The sequence below is a fragment of the Anticarsia gemmatalis genome, chromosome 5, assembly GCF_050436995.1.
Source record: "Anticarsia gemmatalis isolate Benzon Research Colony breed Stoneville strain chromosome 5, ilAntGemm2 primary, whole genome shotgun sequence".
NCBI lineage: Eukaryota > Metazoa > Arthropoda > Insecta > Lepidoptera > Erebidae > Anticarsia > Anticarsia gemmatalis.
The window spans coordinates 8,469,217-8,495,246 of record NC_134749.1 but is presented as its reverse complement, the minus strand read 5'-3'; the positions used below and the strand labels follow the sequence as shown (position 1 = coordinate 8,495,246).

The 26,030-nt window shown below is 32.4% G+C and overlaps 1 protein-coding gene across 1 annotated transcript; it reads left to right on the top strand.

The window, feature by feature from the left end:
* The first annotated feature begins 870 nt into the window (after window positions 1–870).
* Window positions 871–25,046, top strand: Elovl7 (ELOVL fatty acid elongase 7). The gene is made up of 9 exons (XM_076114596.1): window positions 871–1,031; window positions 15,956–16,101; window positions 16,355–16,462; window positions 16,580–16,660; window positions 17,942–17,998; window positions 19,628–19,733; window positions 21,688–21,824; window positions 22,282–22,437; window positions 22,797–25,046. Exons 2-9 carry the CDS (start codon window positions 15,961–15,963, stop codon window positions 22,941–22,943), a joined length of 933 nt encoding a protein of 310 aa, XP_075970711.1. The 5' UTR covers window positions 871–1,031; window positions 15,956–15,960; the 3' UTR covers window positions 22,944–25,046.
* The last annotated feature ends 984 nt before the right edge of the window (window positions 25,047–26,030 follow it).

Below are 26,030 nucleotides of genomic sequence, written 5' to 3'. Positions count from 1 at the left end.
ACATTCTATTTTTATATAGAAGGAACTCATTGAAATCCTAAGCTCTAACCGGTTAGACGAGGACATCCGCGGCTAGGTAGTCCTTGGGGGCAGTCAACCGCAAAGCTGATTTAGATGATGGAATACCATAATTTAATCTAGAAGTTTTCTTACTTGGACTTGTAATGTTGGCTCTGAAATTCCTTGTTCAATCTGAAAGGTATCATCTTATTATTTACTTATCAAGTCACTGGTCACAACTGAAAACAAATCACGAAAAAAATATTAAGTATTTGCATTTATATATAGTACAATGTTGATTCCTGTTCATTATTGGATAATAATATATTTGCAACGCGAAAGTTTATAATTTGTAGTAAATAAATAATTATATTATAGTCTGTTTATATACCACAGTTGGTAGAGTCTTCAAAAGATGAATGCTGTTGTGGGTGTATTTTACAAAAAAAATTGTTTGGATCGGTGGGGACAGAAGAAGGTCCTGTGTCTCCAACTTGAACTAGGTAGTACTAGAAACACTTCGTTCCCATGTGGAATTATTCGATTATAAGTTGGACTCTTTTGTAGCGCAATAGACATTTAAAAAAATAACTGTCAATTTTCTGACTGATTGCGTAGAATGTTTTTAAAATATTTTTTGTCATTATTTCTCTCTTTCATTTAGAAACTATAGCAGTTTTATTGATTCTTCTTAATTCCACGGATCGATTATCCTGGATATTATCAGTAAGGCATCAATGGCGCAGTAAGTTAGAATCACCAGTATGAGATAGGACACGTATTGTGCAGAGGTATTGATGGTGCGAAGCCCTTATCTTGGTCGTAGCGTGACGTCAAATAGCTCTGTGATATATACGAGCGGATCAAGCGCGCGCGAACATTATTAGTGTAAAAGTGACCCGCGCATTTGCCCACGCGCCTCGCAGTTCGCGCTGTAGATCTTGACTGTTGCGCACGTTGTCCAACAGACATAGCATTGCATTACACCAGTGCCTTTAGTGAATACTTGTGTTGGAGCATTTATTAGTCCGGTAAGTTCTGATACAGAATATTTAGCGTTGATATCGAAACACCGATTTATACAAGCACATAAATGGTAGAGTTGCTCAAGTTTGTATTGCTGTAGAAATTGTAAAATGAAGGTAGTCCCCTTCGTTAATGGAATTAGTTTCCCGTAAATACAATGTTAATTATATTATTCTTATCAGTATGTGTTTATATCAGTACGTAAGTATATTTCTGTGTAGCATTATACCCATTTCATCAATATAGTTGCAACAAGAGAGCAACGTCTATTTTTCTCATTTATAAAAAGTTGATTTATAATATAATATATAACAGCTCACAATTTATAAGTTCGATTATGTTCCGTGAGTAAGCTACTTCATCCTTTCATCCTTGCAAATATGAATATTAATAACCAATAAATTTATAGAATGTATGGTCATCATGGTCGTTCGAATTAATGATGAGGTTAAATAGTTGATGCAATTCGATCAACGGTAAAATATTTAAACCCACGATTTGTAGATTATAATATTTTATATATCAATAATGGTCTTTATGTAAATAACCTTGTCGCATTTTCGTAGATTTAGGTGGAACCATCTAGTGATTAATTTAAATTCACCCCGATTCCGTTCTACGGATTAATTAGAGAAGTAGGTACAGGAAAGCATGTGTTCTCTTCCAGGAAATATAAACAAAAAGGTAGAGTCAATTTTGAATGAGACGAGATTGACAGACTCATTAATATTCACCCAAATATGTAGTACATTTTTTATATTACTATTTACCTATAATTTTACCCATGGTTGACATAAAAAATAATAGAAGTAATATCCATTGTCGTAACTAAATTGATTCATAGAATTGGGCGTATTGGTAACATTTAGTTTAATCAGATTAGAAATAAAGTAATTATATGCGAGTGTGAAAATATGCGTTTTAAATGTATCTTAATTAAGTTGCAAAAAATTATATATTCTCGAAAATTATTGCAATCTATATATTTTTATGATGAAAATTTACTATTGGGTAAATAAGAACAGAAGCGGCTTATCAACATCGTGCTCGCAGAGGTTGTTAACACTTTAAGTGCTAATTAAATCCATATATTCAAAACTTTTGTGAATAACCCAAAACGCATCGGTTGTTTAGATTATGAGCTCATTCCTGCTAAATGACGAAAATCATACGTAATTCGTTTATATTTGAATAATAAAAATAAGCTGTTACAGTTTTTTTTGCACTCTCCAAGAAAATACAGAGGTCTAAATAATATTTTTGTATCTAATTATTATTAATGCTGGTCGACTTATAAACTTTCTTTTATTGTGCATGCAGTATTTGGAAAATTGTTATTCCTATCCAACAGCAGCTTGGCCGTAAATTCTTCAAAGCCATCGATTCTCTAGACTATATTCCAGTTTTTATCCTACGATACTTAATTGTTCCTAGATTTTGAGTGCAATAAGCTCTTAGCGCGAGCTAAGAATTAAAACATTTAGAAACGATTTTGGTATTTACGTAGATTTAAACTGCATTAATGATTTTAAATAGTTTATCTTTATGATTATTATAAACCACGAAATGTGGCAAATCTTATGTATGTGATGACTGTTAAGTCTTACGTCGTAAATAGTTCTAGAAGAATCATGACGTCAAAGCGTTTTAAAAGTAGTCTCGATCAAAATAACGGGCCAGCAATGCGATGTTCTTAAACATTGAATTAATTGCGTGACGATGATGATTACTCGAGAGTAAGGACAGCTAAGTTTTCCCATTCATTTATGTTCAATGTTAAAATTGATTTCCCGATATCATAAGGAAAATTATCTAAAGGTGAACTTGATCTCATTGTTTACGGTACTTTTATTAAATCCACTTATAGAACTGCGTCTATTGACAGGTCGATTGGTCTACTGAAATAACATTTGATATATATTTCAACATATTTGCGTGCCGAACTCAATAAAAATATTATCAATTCGGTTAATATTTATTAAAAATCATAGAAATGCTGTCATTAATTCACAGCATAAAAATAAATATAAGCAAATATTAGCATGTTTCCTGTCACCAGATTAAGACATCTGCAGTACTAAGAATGTTTTCCTTCCGTGCCATTTACTTTTTACTCGGTATACCTATTATATTATGCTTACATTACCTACCGATTTTACACAATTGCAGTGAGATGCAGGAGGAAAGTACACTTATTTAGAGATTACACTTGACCCACAGACATGTTGAAAAGGAGCTTACCTCTTCAACAAGACCATGTCTAACGCAAAGGTTTCTATGTGAAAGTTCCATACGTATGATTTTCTTTGTACTAACACCATTATTTATTTGTCACGCTTCTTCAGTCAAAGCCCTCTTTAAGATCTATTGACGCTATACATCGTATGCGTTACCTTTCCAACTTGAGATTACATTATTTGCATTTTGTTTTGCATGCCTGTTGTGTGCAGATATAATTATAACCAAAGCAAATATTTGATAAAAACAAATATTAAGATTACGTAAAAGCACATTATGGTCAGCTTTTTCACGCACCTAGCATTACAGTACCAATCAAACATTTTCAAACCAAATATACATAAGGTACCTACGTCACTAAAATCTCATGAGAATAAATTAACATCGAACATAAATCAACACGTCGTATGGTACTAAAATTAACGCGTTTTTTCCAAATTCATGGAGGAAATTTGCTTATTTAGCAAACACCTATATATGTGGTTAACAGCTTTTTAAGGACAGCTGTGACTGCTCAATAATGTCAGTGTCATTCTTGTTTATTGTATTGTGTGCCATAATATTTACCAACGATACTGGTATAAATAAATTCAATTTATTTAATCAAATTAACAGTCAAACAGATTAGTAAATAATTATGTGTGTGAAACGTTCATTAAATAGCCAATAACAAATAAATCGATTGATGTTTTTATCCCATGGTACTTCGGCATCTTAACTGAATTATAATGAAAAGGACACGGCCGAGATAACTATCTGTTTAAGATTTTAAGTTGCAGTGATGTTTACTGATAATATCCTTTATGCTTATGATTTAATTAATTACCGTTCCGTATCGTTAAATACACTAAATGCCGTTGTTGCCTGCAACATGTTTTTTTATGGTCCTATGTAATCAATAATCAGTACCTCTTTATTACTTAGTATAATCGGGCATTGAACGAAGGTTGATTAATTATTATAATAAACTGTAATCTAGAGTGTAAATTGACTGAGTGGCATATTTGGCATCCTCACGTGCTTGGCGCAAGCAAGGCTACTTATGATTAGTACCTATGTTATGTCATTGATCTCAACGTATATTTAACATTGGCCCTCAAATATGCAGCCGACAATTTAAATAATCTACAATCGAGTTCTACTGCGGCGTATGTTTGTGCTTAAACCATAAAGCTTATTATTTTCATATAAGTACGGAAGTAAGGTATGAAAACAAAAAATACAAAACCTTTTTGCTCGATTCCTTCTTTGTTTTAAATGCGTATTAAAATGCGTATTGAAATACAGCAAATGATGTTATTCAAATGGAGATCATATCTGATGCCGCAATTTTAAAAGCAAAAACTTAATACTTATAATAAGTGTTTACTTGGTTTGTGTTTTAAAAAATAATTTATATGTGAAAATACAAAAAACCTCAATATAATGGCTAGAACATCCATAAAAACGTTTGCTGATCAATACTCACATTATTGAAGAGTCACATAATGTGGGTACACAAGTAGGTTTATTATTCACTTAACTTTACTAAAAAAAGTAGCAGACGGAGTACAATTACAAGAACTAAATGTCTTGAGCATCTCAAGTGTCATTCGCCATAAAAAACATAACTCTTGACGCTATGATTGTTTAACTTGGAAAATATAATGTCATAGACTTAACAAAAAAATATGTATCTTGTACCTACATGTATCACGATGACATTCAAATTATATTTGTGTGTAAAAAATAAGGGATCGCAACAGTTTGTGTTCAATAGTTCAAGCATATTATTATAAATTTATCATTGAATTCATTTTTATTTGCAGGACGCACGGATCCTTTGATTACTTCAACCATTTTTATTATCATCATTTTGTTAATTGTACCCTTTTCACCTTTCGACGCTAGATAATACATCCTGATTTTTACAGGGTTTTACTTATCGACCAATAAAAAGTAAAAACTGCCAGTAATTGGACTCTCTACACTTATATCACTTAATACGTAAATATTGATTGTTTGTTATCAACGCTTATTAGTTATGCACGATCCTGGTGTTTTACAACTTGCTATATTGCTTCATTTCATCATTTTACTATCAACATAAGTAATTGTTAATTAAAGTGTTTCTACATCGTAAAAGTTAAATTAACAAAATGTCTAAATATTTAGGTACTAATTTAATAAATCAATTATGATATATTATGATAAATGCTTTTATATATGTATTCCTTTCGTTTTGAACATATAATACAATATTTATTTTTTATGAATATTTTAAAAGAGTTTATTGCGAAAATCTTTCAACTAGTGTGATTATATGATAGGGCTCTTATATGAAAGGAACTAAGGATTGTAAATTAAGATAATTTTGTATTTCGAGATTTGAGTATAAAGTAAGGCCGGATGAGGTATTACTTCATTATTAATGAGACCAGAAAAATATGTAACGTTTAATTATTTAATAAATCATCCGGAATAAACCGCTAGTAAGTTTTTAGTTTGATTAGTCATTGCGACGCCGCCGCCGTGCCAGGTGCAATTATATTATCAATGGAAATTATCGTGTTCGATCGATGGAACTTCAGGAAAATGTTTTCCATGCTCAAAGGTTGTATTTACATATTATTATATTATTTGTTCACATGCCATAGTCAACCATTAGTTTGATAGTAAGTAAATAGAATTAGATATAACATTTGCTAATCAGATATTTTTATATATGTTTACTCGTAAGTGCATGCAAACGGTGTTGCGATATTTTTGATATTTTAAGTTAAGGTTGAATATAAAATTTAATTAAGGTAGAGGAATAGGTTAATATAGACAATACATATTGTTGTGTTATAGCTAAAACACTTGTATAGACTTCAACAATTTATGAAATATCTTTGTTCTTATTGTTCAATTAATAACTATGTTATAAAATACATCGTCCTGTAATTACGTTAGTTCACACAGTGATAATCCTAGCTCTATCATTATCTTGTTATTCGCTCCTCGTAGGCATTGTTCACTCTTATATGCAATGCACGTATTGCAGTTTACAAATCCATCATTATAAACATTTAAAATTCAGATTTTTTGTAAATATTCTTCAACTATTGTAGAATACGAATAGGTTTATTTTTCATGACACATTTTCCAGGATTTTTCAGGACGTAGCTATATTGTTGATATATATTTAGGTACATTCCCAGTTGCCTGAATATATTGTTTTTCTCATTATATGAGTTCGAAAAAACGAGAAGAGATTACACGAAATTGGTGCTAAAATTTAAGGAATGATGTTCTTTGGCCTTTAATTAATTGATATTGAACTTGTAGAGCTCTCGGGAATGAGCATCTGAGCGTGGTCGGCTATGTCAAGTGCCGTGGAAGTGTCGCAAGTATCGCGGTGTCAGTCCTCGCGTCTCGCAACACAACCGCGCCGCTATTACAGGTGTTGCAACTGGAAACCGCCCGCGCCCCCTTGATTCCCCTTTTATGTTCCGGAGATACATTTAACGCTCATAATGATAACGCAACACTGCAACATTGTTGTGATATCTGATACGATACACTTTTAATACACAACTAGGAGATGCGCACAGCTTACTTCGCGTAAAATCCACGGTATAACAATCTAACTTATATTGTAACTTCCGATAAGTAGAATATCTCAATTCGAATCAGCATGCGTATACATCTTAGTAGTCTTCACGTGTTGTTGTGTGTTTCAAAGATTTTTGTTTTACCTTACCTACGGAAGCCAAACTCGTGTATTCTATAATCTTAAAAGTGCCTAAGAGGCCGTATGATATGCATTCAATCTTTATTGAATTTAATGTATCTACAACCGCACAAACCAACAAAGCTTAGGATTTTCTGTCACTCTCCAACCTAATTCAATCATCAATATGGTTTACAGTAAGGAGAAACTTCCAACAAGTTAATCCTCATACACAAACAAACTTTAAACAAAGTCAAAGTAACACTTTCCACGCTTTTAATCTTCCTTTTATATTGTGTATTATGACAAGTTGTATGTAAAGCAATCATCTACTTACAAAGTTCTCTATAGCAATGGTAAAGAACAAAGCCACTACGGGACTTGAAAAGTGCTTTATATTCTGCGTTTCTATTCGTCAAAAAAGAAAAATATATTATGTACCATCACACAAAGATGTGGCGTGATGTGGCATAGCTTAATAATATAATATTACAATGATGTTAGTAAATATATTATATTATGTGTGTCAGTGATACACAGATGACGGGTGTACAGTGTGATTAAAAGTTTTATTACTATACTTATATCTTATTTTATTGAACCTGAAGTATGTTAAAGTGTGGAGCTTATACCTAGCTACAATAAGTAAACACAAACAATTTAATGGACAAGTATAATTCACCATTTATTTTAAACTTTATTAAATACCTAATATTTGGCAATGGTGTAGTGTTTTATAGATTTTTAATTAAAATGCATTTTATGGATTGCTATAGTGACTATAGTCGTTAATTTTGTTTTTGTTACCAATTCATTATTCAATAGTTCGAGGTCTTACAGTTGCAAAATAACCACATCGCATATACCACGTAGTATTAGCGCTAGCCTCTATCGAAATATCTTTTAAGCATGAATAAATAACGAAAATAATCTGGGTAATATGTGTGTCAAAACTTTCAACATAATATTATATGTTCACTTGTTTAAATAATAAAAAAAACAATAAAGTAATGGATCTTATATTTTAATTTAATGATATGCGATTGTTATCAATTAAATATATGTTAAAAATATTCTTAGAGGGCGGTCATTAACCTCAAACAAACAGTTACTTCCATAGATATTACTTCCTTTTTGTCTGTAAGGTCAAATTATTTTTTTATTATATTGTGTTGTAAATAATTGGTCTTCTGCTGGTAAAATACATAATACTGTACACTCATAAATCAAATAACTACTTGCATATAATATACCTAATTAAGAAGAAAAGTGTAATCGTATAAAGGAATATTAAACTACAAATTTGATAAAAAATTATAATTTGATATGTTTCTAGTTAATTCGTTTTAGTGTGATAAAAATAACATTAGATTGTTTGTTGTTTGGTAACGTTGTTTAATGAGAACGTAAAAATACAACCTAAAGACACTTAGGTAAGATCATTAATAATATAAATTTTGAATACCAAATCAGATTCATTATAAATGCAATAAAAGACTTGAGCTATAAAACTGAATCAAAATTCATTTAATAACATCGGTATGCGATTGCGCATTGTCGGACGAAGCTCGAGTTCATAAAATCAAATTCCTATCTATTATACAGCTCATTTCAATACGGCTATATAAATTTAAAATATTATATTAAAAGGTCACTCTTTTTAAAAACTAAAATCATCTGCCTGCTATTCTTGTTCTACAAATTCTTCACTAAATGACATGTAATGGCTTTTATCTTTGAAATAAAACAATAATAAGAAAAGGCTACAGAAAAAATTAAGGTTTCTTCTATTTAGAACTTGTGTTACATTCTATGTAAGTTCTAAAAAAATTAAAAATAGGCGGTAATAAAATTGACAATGCACTATAACATTATAATTATTAGTTCGTAAACAATTTTAAATACTAATTAATACAAAAAACATTGCAAAATCTGAAGGTTTTTGAAAATAAAAAAGTTGTTAACAGTATCCGTTCAAAGAGTGAAGGACTATTTCCAAAATGGATATTATGTAGTATTTACGTTGCTGGTTAGTGCTTTGGACATTCAACTCGTAACTTCAAGGCTCTTCACACTAGCCCTGTATGTCACAGCAGGGCTAGCGGATCCGGCTGCGATGAACTTTTTGATAACGAGAATAATTACCTACGTACATGTCGGATTTTTTTTTATATAATTATGTAAATAAAAACAACTTAGTAATGTATCAACTCGAATATTATGTACTTATGATTGTACATACACGTGTATATGATAATAATATCGATACATTTCCTATTAGCTTGATACAATGTAAGAAAATATTAATATGTATATGTGAGATGTAAATCCATGTTTATTATTTATGGGAATCTGAAATTATAGTACTGTATTTAATTACAGCTCTCAAGTAAACCATGATAGCTATACATACGTATTATTATCTAGCCAATCAAGCCAATCTTGTTTAGGTTGAAGAAACTATGTTTTTGTTCTAGATACCTGCTAATAATATCTGTGCAAGGATACTTACGAGTATAATTAACAGTTAAGTATACAATACCTGTGCCGCGGTAATTACTTATTCCCCCGTTGAAGGTATTGTTTCACAGTCAGTTTGTCACCGATGCAATTAATTGTAGCGTCAGCAATCTTAGTCATCTACAACGGAAACGAGATGAATTGAACACAGCTCTTTGTTAGTAGCGAGGTAATTACGCAAATATGTATAAGGTGATAGGCTCGGTATGGATAATGCCAGGGTCGTCACAATAATTAGAGCGCAGGGCGGTGCACGCCACACTCGGACGATCACGGCCGATCACCAGGGCTACACCGAATTTTTCATTTGCCAATCATTTAATAACCTAGGTCAAAAGTAAAACATGCGAATTTTGCAAATTTTATCGTATGTCGATGATTCAGTTTCGTTATATGCGCAGTTAATTAATTTTATTGCAATATTTTGCCGTCAATATATTTATTCAATTGATAATATCATCACGTCGAAGTTTACAAGCAATATTAGCGGCAACCCTAAAGAAGCACACGGCGGGCGGCGCGGCCGATGCGTCAACGACGTCGTGTGTATGCGGCGTCCGCGCTGCCGCTTTTGTCAATGCGTAATAAAGCCGGAGCACAGGCGGCCATGGCGCGTCCCAACACATCGTAGCTCTTTTATTATATCCTCGAATCAACGCACGATGCCGTTATACAGAGTTTCAGAATTGAAATTTAAAATAATTGCCAAAAGTGTTTTAGAATAATAAATACTGACTTATTATTGCTAACCAATTGCGAATTCGCGACACGGTAAAAAATATTTTATCTGTCGTTTGTTTTGTGCAAGTGTAAGCAAGTTTATCTAGAAACAGTTATGTAGAATCTGTCTATTCTTGGTAATAACACTCATAAGCAATTATGTGCACCTTAGTAGCATACATATAACTAGTCAATAACCGTTACAACAATGTGTTTGTGACGACTCTTGACAGCTGTTACGACATACAAAGGAATCCTGACGCCTTTGTAATTATGTTGCAATCCATTTTCAAAGTCAAGTTAGTGTCTTTTGTTTTCTTTTAAAACAATTTATAGGAATAAATAAACAATCAAAAACTCTCAAACTCATATCGTCCTATCGTTCCTAAATTTCGTTTTTGGACTAACATTAACTATAATTCCTTATAGTTTTCTTACATATCGAAATACTTATACATAATTATAATAATATAAACTTAAAGTTTGAAAATTTTATATAGGTGTTAAGCATCTCTAAACAGTATCCTCTGTGGTATTATAGGAATAAGCCTACTTGTTACACAACTTTATTCAGAATCGTCATGAATGTGATCTAAGAAAAGAGAAATTATTAAACATATTCGCAGAAACGATCGTCTGATGCACAAAATACGTACCGTACCACCCCCTTGTTATAATGACAATAATGAATAAATAATATTTGTTCTCTTCTATACGAAGAAAGCTGTTAAGTTGAAAACCCGTTATTTCAATTCGCGAAACGAAATGTATTATTTTTTATTACAAAGAGAATTACATACTTTACAGATGCACTCGTATTCAAAGGAAATGATGATAATAAAAACATAATTGTAATAAGTAGTGCTTTTACTTATTACTTCTGAATGTAATGACGAATTTAATGGAAAGCTTGGGCATATAAGCCGGTCTCTTCAGAAATCGTTCGCTCTTTATTCATACTTTCTTGATTGTTAATTGTTTTGTTTTCACGCTCTACATCAAATCGTAACTTACTTTAATTAATTGTCGTATTTTGTTGGGGTCCTTACTTGAACAATAAGTGCCTATGGTTTTAAATGATATGTCTATATTATCAACGTGTTTTAAAAGTTTCAAACTAGTGCGAATACAAAGACTGCTCTGTAATCTGAGAAAAAGCATAAAAGTAGTTCGCTTTTCAAACGTCTGTTAGTGCGTTTCAGTAGTGATTTTCGGTAATATCTGGTTTTAATAAATGATTAATCTGATAAAACTATGTTAAATTCTGGTACATTCCGCTCCCAACAATGGAACTCTACATTTTGCGTGACCCGACACGTACTTGGTTTGTTAATCATGCGTTGTTGTCATAGCTCGAGCTATAAATAACAAAATGCTACCAGTTTTTCTCGTTACATAATGTCGCTTTTAGGTATCAAGAGTAGTATTCCGAGATTTTATAATATACTTTACATGAGCGTGTGATTATTCTATGGATACTACAAGATCAAGTACCCTATATCAACTTTTAGTAGTAAACTTTAGTATTAGCCAGCCACTTGCCCGCGTAGTATTTGTATTGCTGTTCTTTTAAGACGTGGATTTTTCTCGACCTTTTCATTATGTTCCTTTATTGTAATCATTATATTTTAATGAAAATTTCATGCGATCGTTGAGCTGAGCAAGTCTTTGCGTTTATTAATTATCCAAAAATCATAATAATAGTAATACAGAGCTATTTTTCATATTTCCGTATTTTAACTTTAATAAAAATATTTTCGTCATATACGTAAATTATAATATGTAAGTGTTTGTGTAGCATAAAGCTGTGTCACTTGAGCACTTATAAAATGACTAGGAATTAAGGCTACCATTCAAATATTTATCTTGACAAGTAACTGATTCTAGAATCTGATATGTTTGGCATATTCAATAGTTTTATTGGCAATACATTACGGTAGAATACATTGATTTCTGTTTATACCAATACCCGTAATAAGTCGTTAACATCATTCTACTTTGACAGTATCTGTTTCGCATCTGGTCTCGTTGTGTTTGCTCAAGTAAAATTAATGTAGGCCTCTAAAATCATTTGAAGTCATTAATTATATTTATTATTACAAAACAAATCGTGTAATATCGCAACTACTTGAAATAATCTCAAGTGTATCCTACTAAATTATCTATTGCACAGTTTTATAGCTTATCCTTATTGGAATGCGTGATATTCATATATTCACGAAAACATGATTGTGAGACCACTCCTGAGATCATGGTCCATGTTTTATGTTTAAATAACAAGTTGGACTACGGAGCCTTCTGTCCAAGTCGTGGTAATTATCTAATGTCTATTTTTAGATGAACTATTGATGGATTGGACATTGGACCTTTAAAACAGGATCCTTGGTCCAACTTATTTGTTATTCATTTAGTCTCACGGTTTTGAATAGATATGTTTTGGCAATTACTTAAAAATATGTATCGTATAAAAACTAAAAATAAGCGTATACCTATGTAAAACTTTGTAAAAACCCAAAAATAATATACACATCTTGCAACCAAAATTTTTATACAATAGAACTGAAATCCAGATTACAGTTTTAAAATGCAGTTTTCTGTACACAATCTAATGTTAAGTCAGACAAGTTTGCTAGTTATCGTATTTTTCCACTAAAGCAAGGTTACAGAAAATTTATATTAAGTAGATGTCATATAAATAACAATGATTAGGCATAAAAAATACGCGATGTGGATTTTAATAGGACGAAGTAATCCTACGCTGAGCATCAACAAAATATTATGCATTATATAAGATGACAACTAATGATGATCATGATGATCACTTTAAATAAAATATAAATAGACTTTAGTTCATATTTCGACACCCTGTAACCTGTTGTTATGTAATGTACTTACATATTTATAAACACGCGGAACTTTACTGAATGGCCGTATAAGTTCATTGATCTCGCTAAAAATACTATGCGTAAAAACATATTATGTCTCCGGTAAACCAGTCTTTGAATCTTGTGGGAATTGATTATATTTAAATTATTACGGTTTTTTTATGCTTAGCACATTAAAAGTTTTTATAATTGATCCAAATTGATTGTTTAATAGTAATCATTTGTGACCTCTGTTTTATTAAGCTTTAATCGGAGCTTCGACCATCTTGATTCTTGCTTGTTTTATCCAACATAATAACGGTGAATAAGTATTGTTGTATCTACCACACAGGATGACAGTAGATGACTAATTCTTTCTGAATGCTTGGGTTTCCTGGTACTTATTATACTTAAGGCGATGTCATATCAATAAAAACAACATTTACTACTTACATAGAGCTGAAAGTTTACTATGGTCAGGTCGAGGGAGGTATGTGCTATGCTTAAAATGTTAAATGAGCACAAAATAATATTAGATGGGCAGCAGTTTTGTAACTGTTTTATAATAGAACATATTAATAATGTTTATTTTTTATTTTTATACTATGGGTCCATTGAAAGCGTGAGTCATTCATCTCAACAATAATAAATTGTATTCATAAATCTGTCAAGACAAACCCATTAAAATTATATCCATTTACACATCGCTAGTTGTCATTTAATTTTATCTTTCCCAAAAGGAAACGAGACAGCAAATTTAAGTAATTGAATGTTCTCAGTCTCCCAAAGCTTGATATAATAACATTAATAATTTATTAAATAATTTCGACGAGTCTTACGTTAATGTTATCGATAATGAGCGGTTGTAATGCTGTTCGACATCTTTACAAGGTTCGATGAAAACTGAACCTTGAGTATTTCATTCCAATAGTTTGACTGCACTGATTTACCAACAGGTTTGTGAAGTAGGTCATACTACAGTGATGAAGGTATGAAATTTACGCCCTAAAATTGTAGCATAACTTATCAAGGTGACGCGATGCACGAAAAATAAGGCATTCTTGCAAGTGTATTCACGTACAAGCAATTAACCTTGGATTGGTTGGGTGTGAATGGGTTTTCAGATGTTTATAAATCTCGTAAGAACTTTATTAAAAAAATATGAGTTTATTAAAAATTAATTTCTTTATGTTAATGTGCTTTCTTTGGTATCAAAGGTGATCATGTTAATAACATCGTTTACAAATAATAGAGTGACAAAAACGTGGATATTAAGTAAGAAGTGTATCAGCTGGACTTAGAGCCTGTAGGGATTTAAACACACTGTCGTGTCTTAAGAGTTTAGAAATGAATACGCGGTCGATGGTGATTGTCACGACCGGCTAGTAATCACATAACCTTAACCTACGTTACGTATTAGTAGGTTAAACTAATAGTTGTGTTTAATTACTTGCAGTACGTAATAAAATTGTTGAATCTTTATGTATTATTAAAATTTAAGACATACTTAAACTTTGAACAATGTGTGTACATAGATTGTGCTTGCTTTTATTTTAATGTGAAGGTCATCTGATCAATGTGAATGAAAAGTAATGTTTCGGTGATACTCGTAAAAAATATTGTGAATATGTTACTCTAACCGATTATTCGTTGTTCTCAAGAAAATAATATTTTAAACATTATAATTCGAAGGCCTGAAGAACCCAATCTATCACATAAATTGCTTTAAAAATATGTTGAGAAATTCCCAAAATTGTTTTACCTTGAAACGCACAGTCATGTTATGATCAATGTGATATTTTATTGAATGGGGACAAAAGTATGGGTGTTAGTTGTCCTTTACAGTGAAGAAATAAAAAAATGGTTATAAATGAATAAAACAAAATGCATTTGTCTTATATGTAGAGGTACATATTCTTACCACATACCGTCTACATTGTTTCATTAGCGCAACAAAATTAAATGTATTCCTTGTTTGCTGAAATAGCTCGTACTGTTTTTGTTAAACAACCGGACATCATAAATAATATTTTTTTATCTAAAATTATTTTGTTACAATTAGTCTATTAATTATAGTACAATTCAAGTATTTTGAAAAAATATATATATTTAGTATGTCAAGAACAACCGTATTTAGAACAAGTAGCATTGCTATCACGTTAATTAAGTTTAAGTAAATAAAATGCCAAATAATTTCACAACAAAGCCTCTGTCAACTTTTCTCCGCAGTTTTGAAGGATAAAGTTAAGGTGGGGCAAAGTCGACCGACCAGATTGAAAATATTGCAAAACGGATATAGTGTTCGCAGTTATACAGTCAGGGGTGGGAAAGTACAGTATCGATTCAGACTGATTCAAATGTATATTCATCGAAATTAGGTAGACTGGCCTCTATAGGTAAGCCTTCTCAAAACAGGGGAAACAGATTTTAGAGATTTTGCATACAAAACTATCCGGGAAATTCTCTATGTGGCAATCGTCAAGAGCTTCTCGGGCATCGGAACTTCATGTGAAACCTGTCCCAAAGAGGTGATAACAAAACCGCAAATTATCAATTGGAGGTCGTTTTCATTAGAACTATTTACTGCAATGCGTGTTTGCCACAAATTGTTTCTTGCACGTTTGATGTACTCGGGTATGTCACTATTCTCTTGAGACGTACGCTGCCGAGAGGATTGGAATCGGCTCGGTATCCCGTCCACCCTGACATTCGATAAACTCGACGCTCGAGAGTAAGCGGCTCAAATTACTACTACACCCGAAACCTCTCATTCTGCAATTGTGATACCGTGTGCTCACACCTTTATGTTAACGCAATCCAAACAAAAATAAAAGTGATCGTGCATTATTTGTACATTGAACACAGTTTAATTAAGTCGTTGTGATTGTTATAGTGAAAATGGAGGCGCTTAGTAGGCTAGTCGAGGGGTACCATGACCTGATGGACAACAAAAGTGACCAGAGGGTGAAAGACTGGTTCCTGATGTCGTCACCCTTCCCGACGCTGGCCATATGTCTCACATACGTCTTCATAGTCAAAGTAAGTACTTTATTATTATGTCAGTTTAATGACTACGGTTCATACGTCACTAGATCGATTAACAATTGATATCACGTCAAGCAAATTATACATCATTAAGGAATGTTTTCCATTGGAATTTACCGCCGTTTGTTGTAAATAAATACTATGTTACGTAATAAAATAAAACAGACCCCAATTAAATAACATGAGATTTAAATATGATTCATCAATTATAGGTGTTTTTTATACTCATATTATGTTTTTTCCCCAGGTTTTAGGACCGAAACTAATGGAAAATAGGAAACCGTTCGAGTTAAAAACCGTTTTGATATATTACAATTTGTTCCAAGTTATATTCAGCTGCTGGCTCTTCAACGAGGTAATATATCACGATTAATTTATTATTGTTGTTTACTTTTTTAGAAATGTGCATGGCTTATTTATTTAAATGCTAGACAAGGTGTATCTACTAATTTATGTAATTTCTTTGGCACAGAGTATAGTGAGCGGATGGTTTACTACGTACAGTTTCAGATGTCAACCCGTAGACTATTCAAATTCACCGGCTGCGATACGGGTAAGAAATACTCTTGCATAACTTATGTTTACTTGCATCCTAAATATATCACGTACAACATATTGTTGTCACCATTTTTGATATATTCTTAACTCTATAGGGAAATGTAAGTGAACTTATTCTTTGTTGATTTGAGATCAGATAGAGACAGATTTTTTTTCATCACATTAGGCATTTTTTAATAGGTAACATTAAAATAGTAATAAATTAGATCAATCCCTGCGACACTTCTGAACAAGCATCTCCTAGTATGAGGAAGTGGATAAGTCTCGAATAGACAACACAGGTCATGTGTGGGTTGCGGACTTAGCATATCCTGAAGAAATGACTTAAAGAACTAATAGGAAATTACTTGACAATCACTTGGTTGTTAATAGTAGTTAGTAGTAGGAAATCCTCTGATTAATGAATAAGTAATTCATAAATATGTAATAGAAACATAAAGCCTTTGTTCTGCATACACACATGCCTTGCTTCTGATTTCAATAATCATGAGATTATATTAGAAGTACTTTGCCCCTGCAATAACTGGTTAGCCTTATAGGCAGTAGGTAGGCATAATTCTCTCGTAAATCATTATAAGAATTATAAACAAGTAAAACAACGGGCAAAATAATATAGCTGCAATAGACTGACCTGCCCCACTATATGCATATTTTTTTACTTGAAAACCGTTGGTACGAATCAAAATTATCAAGATTGCTTATTAGTGGATAGAGCAAATCGTCCAATGAACGAATTACCTACTAATTTGATAAAATGTGAATAGTGGTCTAGTTTTTAAACGGAGAAGGGGTACGTTACTTACGTGACAGACCCGCTATGTTAATATTGCGAGAAGATTCAGGGCCATAAAATAGCGTTTAGATATTTGAGTATTGTCAGTGTAGTTGTCACAATTAGTTTGAAGTAGTACACAGAGTTGCACATGTCTCAGGCTTAGGTGAACTAAGGTTGTTTGCCTTCAAGTTCATTCGCATCGCCACATAATTACATAGTAGATACTTATTGCAATTTGTGAAGCTGGACGTAAATAAGCACAGAGCACGCGTTCTGCGCATATTTTGTTTTTATCTTATGAAACTACGAGTAGGTATTTATAGCTTATTATATAAATCGGTTACATATGAGTATGTACACAAATGACAACACGATTTAAAGATTATGCAAGACTTATACACTATAATATACTATTGAATAAAAAATAACATAATTTTAATTAAGTATATCTAAACAGTAGTACATAAACTAATTTATTTTTATGTTTTTTATTTATTTCAGACAGTGCATGGCTGCTGGTGGTATTATTTCTCAAAATTCACAGAATTCTTCGATACGGTAAGTAAATTTCGAACAGAACAAAATCGACGCACTTCGTTTAATTGTCCACCATAATAAGATTTCCGTGATGCTCATGAGCTTCGAAGATTCAATTATTCTAGTATCAATCGAAATAACAATGGACAAGATTCCACGAAGGCTGTTTTTTATTGTAGTTCAGTCGGCGTAGTTCAATGTTATCATCTACAATTATAATTATTAGTGGTGTTTATTTTCCCAATGGTATAATATCTATTCTCGATCAATTAGATATTTGATCAAGATTGTGTGACAAAATCTTGAACTGTATTCATCGTTTTAAATACGCGTACTTCATCTCGAGAAAAATATAAATATCCATGGGTGCCTTAAAATGATGCGCACATTGAACAAAACTTAAGACGGAAATCGTAAAGGAAAAATCTCGAGTGTTTAACAAACACACTACCAGTATTAAAGCAACTTTAGTAGTGTATGTATTATTGCTAAAAATATATCTTATTTTTGCTATCGAACATAATACATATTAATGTAATTATTATTAGATATACATGATATTGAATAACATAAATTTTATTGAATAATTTGACTGTTTGTTTATTGTATACTGATTATATTATATTTGCCACCACGTCTTTACCTATATAAGAAACATAAGTAGGTATTTATTTATTATATTATTTGGGTGGCACTTGTTCCTAATTTATGAAATGTGTGAGGTATTCATTTAGATTAGACATTGCAAAATAATATGGTTCTATTGCTTATTTGAAGCTAGCTAGCTATTAGCTAGTTCTGCAAACACTAGATATTTTAATATTGACTAATGAATATTCATTATTCGTAGGATCTTTGTTCATTATAACATCGTTAGAAATATTACACGCACTAAGAGTGCGTGATTAGTATTTTATATAGGTACATTTTATTTAATAAGGTCCATCCGTATAAAATTATCCAATCACATCAACAATAAACGAACGATTGATAGTCTTTTTCACGAATTCAATAAAACATAAAGAAGACAGAGGAGTAGTAAATGTCATGGAGATATGTATATCTCATGGTATAATGAGCCTCCCACAGTGTCGGCGTATTGTGAAATATGCGCAGCTGTTTGGTTCAAAAACCATCGTTATTATGTATCGAACCTTAAAATGCAATAGTGGACTGCCTTCGCCGACTTATGCATTCGGATATCTAACGTAATTTTCGCTGAGTTATTAAATAGTCAGTGTCAAGGCCGCGGCCGGCCACTTTAACTATGTTTATTTCCGGAACTGGTACGGTCAGCACGCCTTGTTTACATTATCCACTCTTTGTAGGCACTACATTCAATATTAGAGCAACTTGTTTACTTCCTTCAATTTGTGCTATGCCCACTACAGTCAACGATTGGGAATTTAATAAATTGAGAAGGTGGTTTTTGCTGAGGTGTTAGGAACATTGATTTTTTATGTCCAGTGTCCATTAATAAAAAATATCTAAATAAAGATAAAAGCTATCATGTTACACATTACGGAAATTGTATTGAGGAGTCAGTCGAAAAAATCAAGTCTTAAATTACAAAATGCACTGCATAAAGCTCAACTACTACAATAAATTATATTTTTATCCTTATACAAATATATGTAATTTGGTTTTCAGATCTTCTTCGTAATGCGCAAGAAGTTTGACCATGTGTCGAAGCTGCATGTCATTCATCACGGCATCATGCCTATGTCCGTGTGGTTCGGAGTCAAGTTCACGCCAGGTTAGTACATGACAACTATCTATATTTTCGACCAAGGTAGACCAGACGTCGTCCACTCCTACAATGTAACTATCCCATTTCTGTTCCGAAATCTGTATCTCATACTAAGTTTGAGTATAAGAAATTTAATTAAGAGTGCGGTCGAGAGACCGGCTTTGCTTTGTGTATTAAAATGTGTATTTTTTCTGAAATACACGAGAATAGTTCAGTAACTAAGGTCTTAATTTTGAAAAGATTTTGTCAAAAAGTTAAAAAAACCAAATGCAATAATTTATCTATAATTAAGTTTTTTCTAAATATTTGTGTTTTACGTTTCATCTCATGACACCGAAGATGCACTTCACATATGCATATTGTTTGCAAATTGTTAAAAAGTTACGTAATTCATAACAGGTGAATCACCTATCTTATTATTTCGTTCAATCGCATCATCAATAATTCAAAGTGACGTCCCTTTTCCACTGGAAATACCAACTACGATCTGTGATGACCGTCTAGTTCCGTGTTTTTTGTATCAAAACATCATAATTATAGGTTCTTTGGAATAAGACTCCATAAAAAACAGAGATAGCCGTTTTTATAAGCTATTTTGTGTCTAGCCTACAGAAAGGTCTTGGTAAGATTCCGTCGAAAGAACAATCTATTTTTTTATAGAATGTTTTTCCCGATGATGTAATGGACATGTAATTAATTTAGCTACATTTAATATGTTTTTAGACCTTTATTCAAGAAACCAAAAAATAATGCACGCAACAAAACAATTTATAACTCATATAACCCATACATTAAGTTAATCAGCCAACCGACACTTTTTGTTTCATGTGGGATTTTGTGGGGGTTTACCAAAATATTTTGTAATTTTTAAAACCTCTTTGTTCTATCCTTGCTATAAACGTTATAAAATTGAGAGAAAAGCAGACTACTAAAGTTAGTTATTTCTAATTGTTTTGGTTGATGGTTATGTCCTATTTTAATAAATAATACTTTAATTATAAGCTATTGTTTGTCGATGTTAGAACTAAGATGTAGGTAACAATTTATTTTCCATTGTGTAATAATGGTTTTGTACTGATTAATCTCTTTATACTTAGCACATGCTTGTCAGTTTGTGTTAAAAGGTTAATCAAATAATACTTATGCTCACTTAACTTACTAGAATATATATGCTTAGACTTACATGACATCATAATTTATATTGATATAAGTCAATTACATTTCCCGTTAATTGATACTAATTAGTAAAATAGTTTACCAACTAAAATAACTTGTTGAATAAACCAGTTCTGTATAAACTCCTAAACTATAAAAAGAAGGTGACAGAAATAGCACATTGCCTTATTTATTTTGAAACTAGGATTTGACAAAGCACGCATAATATTTGAATAGAAAATGACAATATTCGTCATTGACGTTGTAGCGAATTCTCCAGAACATATAATTCTTAAAAAAGATTTCCTTGTACGTTTGAATATATTATGTCTAAAAACGAGTATCATGTTCTCGATCCATAATGTCTACTCATAGAAACGCGTTCCACCAACATAATATTTGAGCAGCAATAAAGTGTACGACGAAGATTGTTTGAACGTCTAGCAAATCATTATTAAGATTTTTCTAGAAAGATAAGTGTTATTTGATTTGAGTAACGCCACGATTTATATTTAGACTGTCACTGTACCGCTATTAACCGGTCAGTTTATTAGACTTTACAAAAACATGTACAAATTAAATACAAGAGCTCGTAAAGCTAACAGTTATTTACTCGTAAAGTCTTAGAAATTGACAATTTAAAGTGGATTTATCGTTTTATATTGATGTCATAGCATATTTGCATACAATCATTTCGTCGATGCAATTCGTACCTATGGGTCCCGGATTCTGAAATGTTGATAATGTAAATAAAGTACACCATATTAAAATTTATTTGTTAACTAACTATGTTTTTTTCTGTCAGGTGGTCACTCTACTTTCTTCGGTATGCTGAACACGTTCGTACACATTATTATGTATTCGTACTACCTTTTGGCGGCGCTTGGCCCTAAAGTACAGAGGTACCTCTGGTGGAAGAAATACCTCACCGCTCTTCAGATGGTATGTACCTACTCATATCGTTCATAAACTTATTCTCAAATGTTTTGTTTTTTGAAAGTTTCCTTGACATTCTAAAATAGTTGTCTATCGAATGAATTTAATTAACTATTGTTTTTCAAAAACGAATGACATTTACACAGTGGCTTGGATGCACGTTTTTGAAACGTCTAATGTCGGTTTGGTTCCCCGCTAGCCACTGAATAGTCCGTACAAACGGAAAACTAGCATTCTGGAATAAAACGCCTAAAGTTGTTTCAAGCTCGTTTTCTTAGATCATATTGCAGGTAGCTAGGTATATACTTTTCCAGATTAGTAACAAATTCGCCACTAGTTACTGATTTATACTGTAGTCACGAGACACTATATAATAATGTATTATGTATATACTAGGTACGCTCGTTACCTATTAGTAAGTTGCATGTAACAGATATTTTAATTAAGTGCATTTTGTCCTCAGGTTCAATTCGTGATGGTGTTCCTCCACGCTTTCCAACTTCTGTTCATTGACTGCGACTACCCTCGCGCGTTCGTCTGGTGGATCGGAATGCACGCCGTACTTTTCTATTATCTATTCTCAGACTTTTACAAACAGGCCTACCTCAAGAAAGCCAAAGTAAGTGCATTTAGTTTATGGTTTTCCCTTTTTTTGTGTTCATTTTATTCGGTAATTCTTTTTTTCTGAGCGAGACAAGACTATTGTTCCATAGTCTAATTCTTTCATATAAACATATGTGGTATCTTTTGTAAATAGATAAATGGATACATATCATACACACACAATGAACATAGTAGGGTAAAGTAAACCTTCTTCGTCAGTAGTAACTATTAACTAGCGGCATGGCGGCAGTACGATCGTGCAGAAGCCACATATTTCACAATGATTAATAAGTTTATTTACGGTATATAAAATCAATTTACATAATTACTGCATCGTAATGCAACGGCACGTAACTAATCATTAATGTTTTGCAGAAGGACAAAGCCAAAGTGAAGGCGGAGACGGAAAAGGTGAAGATGGAAACTAAGGAGAGGATGTTGCCTCTTCTCAACGGGTTCGGCAACGGCTCCGCGCTCGGCGACGTGCGCCAGCGCATGGCCGGCGCCGTCGCCTCGCAGTGACCCCTGCCACTGAACCACACTGTACTGAAGCTCATCGCCGCCGTGTACATACACTGTGTGTATGCACATTCCCTTACATTATCACAATACCGACTGCGTTGTTCACTCGCCAGCACTATCTACGTATTACTTCCTAGAGCCTTCTCGTTAGCGACACAAAGGTATGGCGACCTGTTTCATTTATACGCCTTTTGCTGCATGTTCACACATGAAACAAATAGGGCGTCGTGTTTGCAAATTTGCTGGCTCATGATGGTAATACGAGCTGGTACTCAGAGCTCGACGCGCACCGCATACAATAATTAATTTATATTGTTGTTGTTATGTTAAGAGTATTTTTCTACATTCCATTACATACGTCATTCGAATGTTAAGTGATAGAGCTGTCATAACGACTAAGGTTGTATCCTAATAGAGAATGACAAACTCGTATCAATTAATCGGTTTAAGTACAAAACGGGAATCTCGTTGATCGTCCTGACTGCGATTTAAGAACAAAGCTCAACTAGAAGTAAGCTATTATTTGTATTATAAGTAGATACCGTAGTATAAGTGAGTGCTATGAGAGCCGAATTCCATCGCGTTGCGTGCACCGCCATTTTGTCTTATGATTCAGTCATAACGATAGATTGTCATTTTTTTTAAAGACAAGTCAATGGCTTATTATTTGAAACAGAGATGACATTGACTTATGCTTTTAAATATACAACGCGTGTCCCAATCACGACGGAATTCGAATCGCATAGTAATGTTAGTGATAGTAGGTATAATTTATTCAACCGATTATTATAAGTATTTAGAAGGTAACAAAGTGACTGGGTGCGGATACGGTAACACTGTGGTAGAGAAACGTTATGTTTTATTTAGTCGACTGAACGTAGAGTCAACTGATCGTATATTACACTGTACGTAACAAACAGTAAATATAAGTATTATTTTGTTATATTTTCTTCATCGACAACATCCGTATTTGCGACTAGTCTTCGTATGGGCGGTCTAAGTACACAATGTAAGTACCTAAGTACATAACTAGCATTAGGTAAGTAAACACGCGTGACTTTTCCTCATATTGCACCATGACTTGTATAAATGAAACAACAAAAATCATAGAATATTAAACCGATCCAAGCTCTTATTCATTAACTAATCACAAAAATGGCAATAGACAAAAAATCCTACTCGTGCCATCACATCTACAAGTCCGTTGAAAAATCTACCAAACTGAATAAAAAAATGATGCAAACAAATTATAGTTTTTATATTAAAGTACTTGTAAACTTAAAACAAGCAAACGATTTCTGCATAAGAAATAATCAATTTTCCTTTGTTGAGGAAACTAAACAACTTTTTCAAGGAAACTATTTTTTGTATTGTCGTAGTTATGATTGGCGAAGATTTATTTGATTCCTGTTATCAGCATTTAAATTGTTAACAAGATAATAGGTTTGGACCGATTATCTTGATTCTTAACGAATATCACGTATTATTAACGGCAATGTGGGATGGTCACCATGTAATATCACGACGTCGATTTAAGGAAAATGATTAGGATGTTCATGCTAATCGAAAAATACAATAAAGAGCGTTACGAGATCGTTGTGAAATACCCACTACATAAATGGCACTTTAAAGTAAATGTTAGAAAACACACCTTTAGTTATATTTACGCAGTAAGTAGTGGACATCTAGTTTGATTCCAACAGAAAAACTTATAACTCTTTGACGAGTCAGAAAATAATAAACATATAATTGTTACAAGCAGATGTTAATTGAATCTTTATAATGATGTAAGAAGTCATTTCGTAATTATTTTGTTTTAAAATTGCCCTTTTGGTTTTGAACTTTAATGTTTAACGATTTATACCTTGTATGCGATGAGTCGTTCATATCATAAGGTCATGGTTAAATATGAGTAAAGGCGTGTAGTTCGAAGAGATTATTTCAACTGAAATATACCACAATTGCATGACGCGGTTGAAACCATTCAGGAATAACGAATATTCTTATATGGTACAATATCAATGTTTTGTAAATATACTGTGAAAGGGTAAACTTACATTTATACTTTGTGATACTTAAGTTAATAAAAGAGAATTTAATATATGATTGTATTTTTTTTATCCTTTCCCACTTATCCCATTCGCACTAATTTAGCGAAATCTGAGAGTTTGAAATTAAAATTTGTACAAACTGAAAATAAACCTGAGTTTTTTTACATATGAATGTAATATAAACATGACGAGGGATTATATCTGTATTATTGCAAAAATCAAGTTTTGAGATAAAGAGCCGTCAATCGTAATTAAACACTTTCAAATAAAAAGAAACATAAATATTAAGGCTTTCCTATGATTACGACCTTTGAGCAAATGGTACCTATGTTTTTTTTAGCATAATATGTAATTTTAGTAATTTAGCTTTCGACAACCAAAAAAATATTAGCACGAAATTCTTGATATATTAAAATCAAATCAGATCAATTATCCCAGTTTCCAAATCCGCCACTAGCTCGAAAAGAGAGTAGAGACTTATGAGAAGAGCTAGCAAGAAACTCGCGGCCAAATGGTCATCTCTTTGATACACAAAGTCTTGAAGTTTGGTAACACACGACAGAGAAAATCAAGGGAACATTACTACTTTCCCGACTTTACAGGCATTTTTGGTTTCACAATTTGATTTCCACAAATTGATATTTACTCGTTTTCGGAAAAAAACATAAGAGTAAGCGTGCAGCACCAAACACTATATAAATATTTTTAACTAGCTGACCCGCGCAACTTCGCTTGCGTCACATAAGAGAGAATGGGTCAAAATGTTCCCCGTTTTTGTAACATTTTTTATTGCTACTCTGCTCCTATTGGTCGTAGCGTGATGATATATTAGCCTATAGCCTTCCTCGATAAATGGACTATCTAACACTGAAAATTTTTAAATCGGATCAGTAGTTCCTGAGATTTGCGCGTTCAAACAAACAAACAAACAAACTCTTCTGCTTTATAATATTAGTACAGGTGCCTACTTACTAAAAAAATATATTTACGGCGACATCTGTTATGCAGTAGCCTGCAACTTTTTAATCGTTTATAC